Here is a 13,992-nt window from a genome sequence, read left to right as displayed (position 1 = left end):
TAGGCTTTGGCCTAAGGGAATGTTGTGGCTGGTTTAATCTTCTGTGCAGACCACTAAAACTTTCTCCACAATAGCAGTAAGGCAGTTTCACTTTCTTATCATTTGTGTGTTCACTGGAGTAGCACTTTTAATTTCCTTCAAGAACTTTTCCTTTGCATTCGCACCTTGGCTAACTGATACAAGAGACCCAGCTCTTGGCCAGTGTCAGCTTTTGATATGCCTTCCTCCCTAAGCTTAATTATTTCTAGCTTTTGATTAAAGTGAGAGAGATGCAATTGTTCCTTTCACTTGAACACTCAGGGACCACTGTAGGTTTATTAATTGGCTTGGTTTCATATTGTTCTGTCTCAGGCAATAGGAAGACCAAAGGAAGAGAGGGAGAGAGACTAGAGAATGGCTGGTTGATGGAGCAATCAGAACATACACAACCCGATCAATTAAGTTCACCATCTTATATGGGTGCAGTTGGAGGTGCCCCAAATAATTACAATAGTAACACCGATGATCACTGATCACAAACATGACAGATATAATAATAATGAAAATGTTTCAAATGTCAAGAGAATCACCAAAATGTGACACAGAGACACGAACATATTCTGTTTGCATAATGGAGCTGACAGACTTGATCGATACAGGGTTGTCACAAACCTTCCATTTGTAAAAACTTGCTTTCTGTGAAACATAATAAAGCAAAGCACAATAAAATGAGGTAAGCCTGTATGTTCAATGTAGAATTTAGCAAAGTCACCTGCTTATTATTTTTCAGGCACTCTTTTATATGCCAAACCCAAAGAATTAACATAAAACATAGAGTATCTATAAAGCAGATGGTGGCCCTTCTACAAAAGAAATTTCCTGCCCAGAATGCCCAGCTATCATCATGACAAAACAATTTTGATAATATCCACTCAAGAGAACCACAATTCTTATTTCAAGAATAAAGCTTTTGACTTCACAGTGACCCCGGGAAGCTTCGATACATTCCATTAAAGTAAAGAAAACACTCCTTGAGCAAGACCTTCCAAGTATTCCACCTCTTTCTATGACTCTTTGTGACCTGAGACTTTGAGAAAATATTCTTTCCACCGTTATTAAAGTGCAAAAGTCTAGTTCTTCTAGAAGAGAATAATTTGTTACAAATACTAAATTTGTCATTTGAAAATAATTCCCTCCATCTAAATGTTCACTCTACAGTGTTAAATTTGGAAAATATATCTGAAAAATTCCTGCCCATATTGTGATCATTTTTGCCACCACTTGAGAGGTCATGGCTGTCTTTGTTTTTTATTTAACACTTAAGTTGCTCCTGTACATGTATTTTAAGAATGTGGCTTTATTTCTCGGTTTTTCCAACATGCGCAGCTATTGTTTGCAGTAACACAAAATCTTCACGAAAGATTGTGAAAGAATTTAATGTTAGCATAAAGAGATGCACATAGGTATCTATATAGGTAGGTATATAAACAGATTCCGAAGTTTTAAAATGTATTAACACATGCATTTCAATAGAAGTATCTTAATACTGAGTATGGTTAGGGAAGCCCTTTATTTTCATCTGCAGTCTCACAGATGTGAGATTAATTACAATTGATTAATTAATTGATTAATTTGAAATCAAGCTGGAGAACTGTAAATAGTGCAGAATTCCATCTCTTGAAAACTAGACTGTGATGAGAAAAATGCATGGTTTTAAAACGGAATAGCCCTCAACTCTTTTACCTGAAAGGATAAGTCAAATTGGGCATTTGTATTTACACACCCATTTGAAAAGTATACAAATTAATCTTTTATATCTCTTTTTAATCTCCCAGGAATCAGTTTTACTTGGATTTTGAAATTAGAGTGCAAAAATGATGACAAATTACAGCAAAAGATTTTGGGTCTAGTTTGTTAAAGAAATTGACAGTAATTATGATGAATATACCCTGTAAGACCCGTGGCATTTCTTCCTTATGAGTTTCCTGACACACCCCACTCCAACCCTTAACATCAGGATGTGTAACTTCCTGCTAGAACCTCTTGACATCACTACTTACTTAGAATAAATGCTTATCATTTATCCGGCATTCTCCAACCATTTTCTTTTATTTAGCACTGACATTTACTAGACTGATATGCAAAATAGGAGCTACTGGAAATGCCACCTACTTTCTGATTGGCAAGGTATTTGTTGACATAGTCCTTCCCAGTTTTTATGCATATTTACAAACATGTTCACACAAATAAGTGGTTCTTTCAACCATTTCTTTCCTTGCCACAGATTACCCTCTTAACACGACTTCAGGAAACAACTGCTTTGGAAAAATCCATACAATCCTCTTTTTCACCGTCTCCCTTCTACAGGTTAAAATAACTGAATGAAAATGTATAAAACTATTTTCAAACAAAAGGTATAATCAATCAGTAATTGTATCTGCCCTCTTAGTGTCTCATAGTCCCTCTCATTCTAGGACTTAGGTGAACAACAACATAACATTCGCTGTACATTATGCATGCTTTTATTCTTTGTTTTTCTTATTTATTACATTAACACTAAGCCTTCTCTCTCACTTTCAATTCCAACTACCAAAGTGAGTATGAATGGATTGCCAGGTTCCTCTATCCAATTATTTCCCCTCTTTCTCCTCATCTCTAACTTTATTCTTTATTTCCAAGAAGGGGCTTCATGGAGGGGGATTCTACAGTCTCCCCCGGAATATCTGAAATAAAGTAAGGGAATTCAAATTATTTAAATGCTTCCTTATTTGTGCTTTAAAAAATTGTCTGTTACACATCATTTGAAAATGTTTAATATGCTGAATTAAAGACATAAGCTGATTTTTTTGGTTTTATTTTGTTTCTAAAGCCTACCTTGGCTCTTTGTTGAGGTTTTGAAATGCCAGTTGTCATTTAGGTATTTTATATATAAAGTTATTTATCAATTCCAGGAGAATGAGTTTGAAATTAGACTTAGATTTGCATCTAACTACTCTGCATTCTCACTGTGTGTCTCTGGGCAAATTGCTTATGCTGTCTGTACCTTTGATATTTCACCATTCCTATACAACTGTGTCTATTGATTTAACAGGCCTCTGGAAACTGTCATGGAAACTTCTCTACTGTCTTGGAAACTGTCCTACTGATTGCTGTGTCATGGAAACTGTCCTACTATGTACTGTCCTACTGTGTACTGTGAACTGTCCTACTGTGTACTGTAAACTGTCCTACTATGTACTGTCCTACTGTGTACTGTGAACTGTCCTACTGTGTACTGTCCTACTGTGTACTGTGAACTGTCCTACTGTGTACTGTGAACTGTCCTACTATGTACTGTCCTACTGTGTACTGTGAACTGTTCTACTGTGTACTGTCCTACTGTGTACTGTGAACTGTCCTACTGTGTACTGTCCTACTGTGTACTGTAAACTGTCCTACTATGTACTGTCCTACTGTGTACTGTGAACTGTCACACTGTGTACTGTCCTACTGTGAACTGTCCTACTATGTACTGTCCTACTGTGTGTGTACTGTGAACTGTCCTACTGTGTACTGTCCTACTGTGAACTGTCCTACTATGTAGTGTCCTACTGTGTACTGTGAACTGTCATACTGTGTACTGTCCTACTGTGTACTGTGAACTGTCCTACTATGTACTGTCCTACTGGTGTACTGTGAACTGTTCTACTGTGTACCGTCCTACTGTGTACCATGAACTGTTCTCCTGTGTACTGTCCTACTGTGTACTGTGAACTGTTCTCCTGTGTACTGTCCTACTGTGTACTGTCCTACTGTGTACTGTGAACTGTCATACTGTGTACTGTCCTACTGTGAACTGTCCTACTATGTACTGTCCTACTGTGTACTGTGAACTGTTCTACTGTGTACTGTCCTACTGTGTACTGTGAACTGTTCTGCTGTGTACTGTCCTACTGTGTACTGTGAACTGTTCTACTGTGTACTGTCCTACTGTGTACTGTGAACTGTTCTCCTGTGTACTGTCCTACTGTGTACTGTGAACTGTTCTACTGTGTACTGTCCTACTGTGTACTGTGAACTGTTCTACTGTGTACTGTCCTACTGTGTACTGCCCTACTGTGTACTGTGAACTGTCCTACTGTGTACTGTCCTACTGTGTACTGTAAACTGTCCTACTATGTACTGTCCTACTGTGTACTGTGAACTGTCACACTGTGTACTGTCCTACTGTGAACTGTCCTACTATGTACTGTCCTACTGTGTGTGTACTGTGAACTGTCCTACTGTGTACTGTCCTACTGTGAACTGTCCTACTATGTAGTGTCCTACTGTGTACTGTGAACTGTCATACTGTGTACTGTCCTACTGTGTACTGTGAACTGTCCTACTATGTACTGTCCTACTGGTGTACTGTGAACTGTTCTACTGTGTACCGTCCTACTGTGTACCATGAACTGTTCTCCTGTGTACTGTCCTACTGTGTACTGTGAACTGTTCTCCTGTGTACTGTCCTACTGTGTACTGTCCTACTGTGTACTGTGAACTGTCATACTGTGTACTGTCCTACTGTGAACTGTCCTACTATGTACTGTCCTACTGTGTACTGTGAACTGTTCTACTGTGTACTGTCCTACTGTGTACTGTGAACTGTTCTGCTGTGTACTGTCCTACTGTGTACTGTGAACTGTTCTACTGTGTACTGTCCTACTGTGTACTGTGAACTGTTCTCCTGTGTACTGTCCTACTGTGTACTGTGAACTGTTCTACTGTGTACTGTCCTACTGTGTACTGTGAACTGTTCTACTGTGTACTGTCCTACTGTGTACTGCCCTACTGTGTACTGTGAACTGTCCTACTGTGTACTGCCCTACTGTGTACTGTGAACTGTCCTACTGTGTACTGTGAACTGTTCTACTGTGTACTGTTGTACTGTGTACTGTGTACTGTGAACTGTCCTATGTGAACTGTCCTACTGTGTACTGTGAACTGTTCTACTGTGTACTGTCGTACTGTGTACTGTGTACTGTGAACTGCCTTACTGTGAACTGTCCTACTGTGTACTCTGAACTGTCCTAAACTGTTCTACTGTGTACTGTCCTACTGTCCTACCAGTGTCATGGAAACTGTCCTATTGATTGCTGTGCTGCTCTGATGGCTGGATGATTGGCATTAACTGAAATCATCATGGCCTGAAAGGCCGTTGAGACTTTAGGGATATTTACTGCTACGCCGCATGTCCCTAACCCCTATGCAGTTCTTGTTTACGTGTTTTCTTTCTGTTTTCCTCACCATCTCTGCTTTCTCCTGCCACTGCTAAACCAGAACTCTCAGACATGTTAATAGTATTAAACCTTTAATACAACTGACTGCAGCACCTGTAAGAGTGATGGGCTGAATTAACGGCATTTGCAGTGCCTTGGATAAGACTGGAGACTATTACTCTAAGTGATGTAACTCAGGAATGGAAAACCAAACATCATATGTTCTCACTGATATGTGAGAGGTAAGTTACGAGGACCCAAAGCCATAAGAATGATACAATGGACTTTGGGGACTTCTGGGGAAAAGTGGGAGGGGGTTGAGGGATAAAAGACTACAAATATGGTACAGTGTGTACTGCTCGGGTGATAGGCACACCAAAATCTCACAAATCACCACTAAAGAGCTTACTCATGTAACCAAATACCACATGCACCCCAATAACTTATGGAAAAATAATTTTAAAAAAGAGTGATGGGCAACAGTGAACTGGCTACTACTATCTTCTTCCTGTTCCTCTCTCTCCCCAGCGTCTAATATGGAGTACTATCCTTTCACTCACAGTTAATCTCTATAAGCAGCTAGTCAACTTATTTTATTGCTCATATACCCTTCCTATCCTTCCCAGTTTTAAAACAATTGTACGATGTCTACCTTGTCAGAATATACTGTCACACTGTCTCCGCCATCATTTAGAATTAGATCTACAGGTAAATAGATCCTGAATGCGCACCACCCATCGTTTTACCAATGTCTTTACAATAATATTGCTTGTCTAAATTGTGTTCACTACGAGAGTCCCTGAGAAGAAATATTCTCTGGATGTTGGGGATTTATTTTGTTTGTGCCTGCAGTCTTTATACTTCAAAGTCAATTAGGCTGTGTATAAAATCCTTGGCCCACATTTTCTTTACTTGATTACCTTAAATATCATTGTCTTCTGACAAGGTGTTGCTGTTGAAAAGTTTGATAATCAAATTTTCCTTATAAGTGATTTAATATTTATTTTATTTACTTAGAGGCCCAAAGAAAATTATTTTCTTTTTTCAAAAAGTCCAATAGCTTAACTATTTTGTATTGGTTATAGTGGATCAATTTTCCCAAGTGTGTGGTGGACTGTTTAAATACATATACTTTCTGTTTAAGGTTTTGCTTAGAGAATATGTATTTAAATGCATATCTAAGGCAATGTATTTTTAGTATTCCATCCCCCCACTTTTTTTCCTCAAAGATTCCTATTATATGTATATTGGATTTTTTTTTTTTTTTTAAGATAGGGTCTTGCTCTGTCACCCAGGCTGGAGCATAGGTCACCACAACTTCAAACTCCTGGAGTCAAGCAATCCTCCTGCCTCAGCCTCCCGAGTACCTAGAACTGCAGACATGCATCACTGAACCTGGCTAGTTTTTACATTTTTTTGTAGAGACAGGGGTCTCAATTTGTTGCCTAAACTGATCTCGAACTCCTGGACTCATGTGATCCTTCCAACTTGGCCTCCCAAAGTGCTGGGATTACAGGTATGAGCCACGCACCCAGTCTATATTACATCTCCTTTACCTGTCTGCTATATTTGTATTTTCTCTCACACCTCTTTCTTCATTTCCTTTGATTTTAAAAATTTTGTTGTTTCCTAGCTTGTTTTCTTAAAGCATTATCTTTTATATTTATTTACTCTTGTGTTGCTTCTAGCATAGTTTTTATTTCTAATCCATTTTAATCTTTTATTTCTAAATTCCCTGACTTCCATCTCATCTTTTTCAAGTCATTCTATTTTCTACACATCTCAAGTTGATTTTTTCAAATTGAGATTTATGTTGATCTTCATAACGTCCATTATTTCCTTAATTTCATTTAGCTTATTTTGAAATATTAGGCTACAGTTTTCATCTGTTTTGTGGGCCTGTCTTTTTGAAAGGCATTCATTATTCATAGGGAAGTCAGTCTGATCTTAATCTCTTTTTTCATAAAACATTGTATGGGATTCAACTGCTTTTTCTTTTCTGTTGGTCATTTTCAAGTGAAATGAGTGAGCCAGGATTTCTTCTAGTTTCGTGGCTCCCAGGATCCCCATCTGGTGTGTTCACAAAGTGATACAAATATAGTCAGATTTTCTGAGATCTGCCTACTCTGTATCCCTTCCCATCTTCCTCTTCATTTTCATTTTGACCTCTTTCCTTTCACCTTTTTTTTTTTTTCAACTCAGCTTGGACTTTACTCCGAGAATTTCTTTTTTTTTTTTTTTTTTCCAGAGCAGGATTTTGTCTTAGAAGGGAACTTTAGTTTCTGACTTCCCAGAGTTCATAGAGCCCAAAACATTTCAATGCTCAGTCCTCTTACACTCACTGGCAAAGTAGAATCCACTAGATCTGTACCCTCCCACCCAGGTCTCACATGCTGTCCTGAGACAGCCCACTGCACTTTCCAGTGAGTACTTTGGACAACTTTGTAGGTTTCCTGTTCTTTGGCTATCAAGTGGCCCCATTACTTTCCCTCATAATCGCTGATATCACACAGGCTTTGAAATTGTTGATGCTTGGTCCCATTCATATTTGGGATTTGTGATGATTTCCCGTCACCTAATCACAGGGTTTTAAGTTTTTCTGTTCAAATTTTTCAACTCTTTTGGGGTGGGATTCAGGGAGATTCAAAGTACATGTTTACTGAGTGCATATGTACTAATGAACTTATTTTATAAGTGCTATTTCCATTCCAAAAAGTCCTAGATGTGGTCCCATTTAACCCATAAAATAATAACGGATGCACTGATATGCTCTGGGACAGGGTCTACGCCCAGTAAAGAGTATTAGTCTGTTATTTGAACTATCTCATTGGGTCAAACTTACAACACAATGTGTTATAGACTAAAGTTTGTGTGCCCCCAGAATTCATATGTTGGACTCCCAATTCCCAATGTGATGGTATTTGGAGGTGAAATTTGGGGGAGGTAATTGGGTTTAGACGAGGTCATGAGGGTAGAGTCCTTATGATAAAATTTGTGTCCTTAGCAAAAGAGACACCAGAGAGCTTGTGCGCATGCTCGCTCTCTGTGCCATGTGAGGACACAGTGAGAAGGCAGCTGTCTGCAAGCCAGGAAGCGAGCCCTTACTAAGATCCAAATTAGCTGACATGTTGACCTTGGACTTTCCAGCCTCTAGAACTTTGAGGAATACATTTCAGTTGTTTAAGCCACCCAGTCTATGGTTTTTTGTTATAGCAGCCTGAGCTAAGAAACAGTCAGTCATTAACTTAGTGATAAAAATGATAAACTGAAAAAAAAAAAAAATACAGTTGACTGAAGACTTCCTTTCATTCTCAGGAACCGAGAATGAAAGATTACCACTCCCACTGTGATGAGTAAAGTGACTATTTTGACACCACTAGACAAGTGAAGGTGACAAGGAAGAAATGCCATTAAAAGTAATATGTAATAATAAAGATACCTTTATAAAAAACTGTCATCTTTACTCACTTTATCACAGAAGACCTTGATCTGGCAATAAGCTCTATGAATGGGTTTATTGCTACGATTGTTATAACTGTATGTGTCAATCTGAATCATCAAAGGAAGTCCTTTCACCCCTTTTTGGGAGGAGAAATCTGTACTCAAGCAATTCACGGTGATGAAAATCTGAGGGAAACAGAAAGAAAAGGTTCACAAGTCACCATAAAAAGAATGTACAATAAATGCATAAACTTTAGACTTTAAGTCAAAATACTAAACAACCCCATAAGGACAACTGAAGAATATTTTGATATTCTTTTCACATAAAAACATGCTGAGCATAAAACATATAATTTATAATTATACATTATTTTTGAAATCTGCTTTCATATTTAATCTTGAAACAGACCATTTAAATTGCTTTCCTGGAAGTATATCAGCAAAGTCTTATTTATTTTTTAAACATGCATAAGTGGCCTGGGTAAAACACTGTTTCCTCAACACATCAAAGTTGCCACTTCTAATAGTTATATCAGTTATTCTAATTTCTGACCTGTGGAATAAAAAAAAAAAAAAATCAGATAACACCTTCCTTTGCAAATTACTGCATCGAAACCTAGTTATTTGTTTATATATCTGTCTGTCTTCCTTGATTATGAAGCATGCAATTTGAGACCACTTATTATTTTTATATTACTGGTACCTAGTGCCTGGAGGAAAATAAGCACTCAATAAACATTAGATGAGTGAATCACTGAGTTTATCTGCAGAAAGCCTACTAGATTGGGAATCAGATGCCCCAGCCCCAGCTGTAACATTAACCAGCTAAGAAACCTTACACGAGTCACTTAACGTCTTCAGATTTCAATTTTCCCTTTAGGATCCCTCCCTGCAGGACAAAATGTAGATACATATATACTTCCATGTTAGTGAAAAAGTAAAAGATTGTTAAATGTAAGATCTGAAACAGGAGAGAGAAAATATAGTGGATATAGTGAAGGTATCAACATCCTCACCTTACAGCACAGGGCATCAAGAGATGTAAAAGAAATCACACGAATTCAAAAAAATGGAAACTCCAGGAAATTAATAAGATTATAGTGTTGACCAACAAAAGAACTAAAAATAATTATTTTATTTTATTATAAAATTTGGTAAGAAGAGAGGGAGGAGTGTAAATGAGGTAAAATTCTCCTCATTTTACATAGTGGATGGCAGACCATTGATACCATTTAAGAGTGATTTATCACAGAATGGAGGTATCAGTGTAGCACCCAGGTTTACATGGTAACTACACTGATGATTAAGAGGTGGTTTCTGGGGAGATCCAGGCACACTGTATTATACTCTTGGTACTATTTTCGTTTGATGCCACATGTATTCTTTTTATTTAAAATAAAATGTTAAATTATTTATTGCTTTAAAATTGTACAATTATGTGTTCTGAAAACTATTTCATTCGATGTACTATTTAATGCTTGCCTTATTTGATTCCCTGGGTTTTCCATTCACCTTTAAGCCTTGGACCTGAAGCCCATCACACCACAGTGACACTATGGAGAGCAGCCCTCAAGGAAGGAAAACCATGAGAAACAGACTGCATGTGAAAGGCTTTTCAGCCAGGCGCGGTGGCTCTTGCCTATAACCCCAGCACTTTGGAAGGCTGAGGCAGAAGGATCACCTGAGCTCAGGAGTTTGAGATCAGCCTGGGCAACATAGTGAGATCCCATCTCTACAAAAACTTTAAAAATCAGCCGAGTGTGGTGGTGCATCCCTCTAGTTCCAGCTATTTGGGAGGCTGAGATGGGAGGATTGCCTGAGCCCGGGAGTTTGAAGCTACAGTGAGCTGAGATCATGCCACTACCCTCCCAGCCTGGGTGACAGAGCGACAGCATATCTCTAAATTAATTAATTAATTAATTAATTAAATAAAAGCCTTTTGAAATTTTGATGTAACTACTAGGCCCGATCTAGTTCATTTCAAACCCAAAGCCTGTAGGCTTTTGGCAATCCAGGCATCTCATTTTTAGTGCTACATCTCTAGAAACCTCATTTTTATTTTATTTTTGAGCTCCTCATCTGGCACGGAGGAATGTCTTAGTGGGGTACCACATCCACACCAGTCAGGCCAGATGACAGCGCTTAGTGACAGGTTGATTACAGCAACCCTATGCCCTGACCCCTGGGCTCTCACACTTCCAGCCACTCTCTGAAAACAAGTACCCAACAACGATCTAATTATGCCAACAAATCTAGCAAACTAAGGTACAACATGAGGACCATCAGTAATAAAATTGTACTGTAGATGGGAGATCGGGGGAAAAAGAAAAAATATATATACCGTATATGGAATCCATGCTAAATGAGTAGATTTTAGCTGCTCTTGTCAAAAACAAAAAGAAATGGGTAACTGTGTGAGACGGTGGATATGAGATGACGGATAAAGTATCTACATGTATTCCATAACATCATGCTGTGTATCTTAAATATACACCATGAAAAGTTGGTTTAAAAAAAGATGATCTAACTACCAATATATTCATTTCCTTCATTCATTTCTTTAATTCATGTGTTCACTCATTCAGTCTGTAAACATCCACACAAGCCCACAATGGGTCAAACACAACATTAGATACAGGGGATAGAAAAGAAACCCAAAACCCTGCTTCATGGAGCTGACAGTCCAAGAGGGAGACAGATGAGTGATCCAGCAGTGACCAACACAGAGTCATCCTCTGTGTTCTGTGTACAGAGAGGCAGGTGTGTACAGAAGCCCCAGGAAGACAAAACAGAGCCCTGGGCTTGGAGAACACTAGTGAAATACAAACCCACACATTCACTGGGCTTAGAGCAGCGGCCTGACAAGGACTGAGGAACAGTAAAGAAAAAGAGAATGACTAAAGATGCAAATGTCAGGTGATTCACAGGAACTGAGTGATGAAGATTACTAAGAAAGAACACACAGGCTGAGCGCGATGGCTCACGCCTCAGCCTCAGTAATCCCAGCACTTTGAGAGGCCGAGGTGAATCACCGGAGGTTAGGAGTTCGAGACCAGCCCAGCCAACATGGTGGAACCCCATCTCTACTAAAAATACAAAAATTAGCTGGGTGTGGTGGCAGGACCCTGTAATCCCAGCTACTCGGGAGGCTGAGGCAGGAGAATCTCTTGAACCTGGGAGGTGGAGGTTTGCAGTGAGCCGAGATTGTGCCATTGCATTCCAGCCTGGGCAACAAGAGCAAAACTTGGAAGGAAGGAAGGAAGGAAGGAAGGAAGGAAGGAAGGAAGGAAGGAAGGAAGGAAGGAAGGAAGGAAGGAAAGGGAGAGAGGGAGAGAGGGATGGGAAAGAGAGGGGGGGGGAAGGGATGGGGGGATGGTTACGATAGGGATGGAAGGAGGGATATTCGGAGGCGGGCTCCTTGGGTCCTTCTTCGAGGGACCCTCTCCCCTCACCTCTCAGGAAGGAGAGAAAAAGAAAGAGAGGGAGGGGGGGCCGACAGGGACTGGGGGAGAGACAGGCTTAGAAGGTGGGTTTTTGAGGGGCGAGTGTAGGGAAAATTAAGGAAGCCAGAATCGGAAGGAGATCATTAGGAGGAAGGGGAGATTAGTCGATTGGAGGTGATGGTCCTTCCTTGGAACGAGCTTTATATCTTTCTTTCTTTCCCCTCTCTCTCCCCTCCCCCTCCCTCCACCCCCGAAAGAAAGAAAAAAAAAGAAGATCCGAAAAAAAGAAAGAACGCCCTCACGCCCCGCAAGAAAGAAAGAAAAAACAAGCTATGTCTGATTCTCCTACTGATTTTCCATAGTATAAGTATTTTGCCCACTACAGCCACACAGACAGAAAATACTATTACTGTCCCTGGAGAAGCCCTAATGGCAGAGAATTTTTATTTAACAGTCATTTATGCAACAAATATTTTTGAAGTACCTACCAAGTTCCTGAGGCTGTGCTAGGCGCTAGCATAGATGCATTGGTTATGGTTCCTGCAACCACAGAAGTCAGGGATGATGGAGAGAGAACGTATGATGATGCTCTAAAGATAACAGCTTCATCAAACACTAACCTTTAGGTTATGAAAAAGTACACTTTACAGAGAACACCTGAAAAACATCTTGGCCAGACTGTATAAACGCAGTTGTATGTCAGCAAAGCAAATGATCACTCTGGTGAGGTATGCAGTTGTTCATCATTTTGGCCACGTCCTTCATAGAGATCTTCCTGCTGGTGGCCATAATCACAGGAGTCTTAACACAGACTGGTTATTTTCCACTCCTCATAAAGCCTACCTAGAACTACAGGAGCCAGAGGAGAAAAGTGTTCTGATGAATATTTCCTAAGCTATTAAGATTCATGGTTGGCTCACTGATTTAACCACGTGTCACTCACAGTGGACATACACTCAGACAGGCAGGAAGCAATATTAAATGTGGTCTTATCAGCTCAAGTCTCAACTAAGAGCCGACGTGATGGAGTGTGAATATTTACAAGGGCCATTTAAGTGGGACAGACCCACTAGATCCACTGAAATAACTGCTTACTGGCAATATACTATAATACATAGACCAAATTTTCCCTGGAGGAGTTATAAAAACCAATCACCCAGTAGAGATGGTCTTTAAAGGTCAAATGAGCTACCACACATCAGTCTTCACCGGGAGACACTTAGGCTGGGTTCTCTCAATAGAGAGAGGTCCTTAGCAGAAGCTCTAATGGGCTCTCTAATTCCATTAAAAGTAAACAACACAAGAATCTGCCTTTTCTGCTACATTGTGTTGTCAGCTCCCGGTGAACCTATAAGGGAGGGATTTTATAATAGGTTTGGCATTGTTTTCCTCTTGCCTAGCTGCCTGACCCACTGGCAAAGCACAGTTTCAGTACCTGATGGTATCAATCATAGTCTCGCTGTGCTGCACTCAAAACCCAAATGGTTGAACTTTAACTGAAACTGGGGGTGGGGAGGAGTTTGGGAAGTCATGGAAGGACATTAAAGCCTTAGCTTGGAGACTGATAAGCATTCATTTGTTTCATCTTGCAAACCCAACCATATCTCAGCTCCAAGCACAGCAGAGAAATGTGAAAGCAAATTACTTGGAAGTATATCTACAAAGCACTTGTTTGTAAATATGTATTAGAGGGGCTTAAGGAAAAGGTATAATTTCCTCTACCAAATGTTCATCCAAATGTCATGCACAGAAAGTTATTTTTCACTTCGGTGGAAGCCTTGATTATGTAAAAGATGTATAAATGCCATAAACAATCTATCTGTCTCCCAAGCGTTAAGAAAGTTACGAATGCTCATATAATATTTTTAAAACCTCACTTACTTGTTTTC

At 39.5% G+C, this 13,992-nt stretch overlaps 1 protein-coding gene across 4 annotated transcripts in view; it reads right to left on the bottom strand.

Annotated features, from left to right (window-relative positions):
- Positions 1–13,992, bottom strand: part of GRHL2 (grainyhead like transcription factor 2) — a 191,880-nt gene that overhangs the window by 43,924 nt on the left and 133,964 nt on the right. For all 4 annotated transcript variants that reach the window (XM_010374178.2, XM_030937320.1, XM_030937322.1 and 1 more), the window contains exon 9: positions 8,688–8,846. In XM_010374178.2, the coding sequence (XP_010372480.1) occupies positions 8,688–8,846 (159 nt within the window). The remainder of the gene's footprint in view (positions 1–8,687; positions 8,847–13,992) is intronic.

Source organism: Rhinopithecus roxellana, chromosome 9, assembly GCF_007565055.1.
Source record: "Rhinopithecus roxellana isolate Shanxi Qingling chromosome 9, ASM756505v1, whole genome shotgun sequence".
Classification (NCBI taxonomy): domain Eukaryota; kingdom Metazoa; phylum Chordata; class Mammalia; order Primates; family Cercopithecidae; genus Rhinopithecus; species Rhinopithecus roxellana.
The sequence above is the reverse complement of the archived record's forward strand: the minus strand, read 5'-3'. Positions and strand labels throughout refer to the sequence as shown.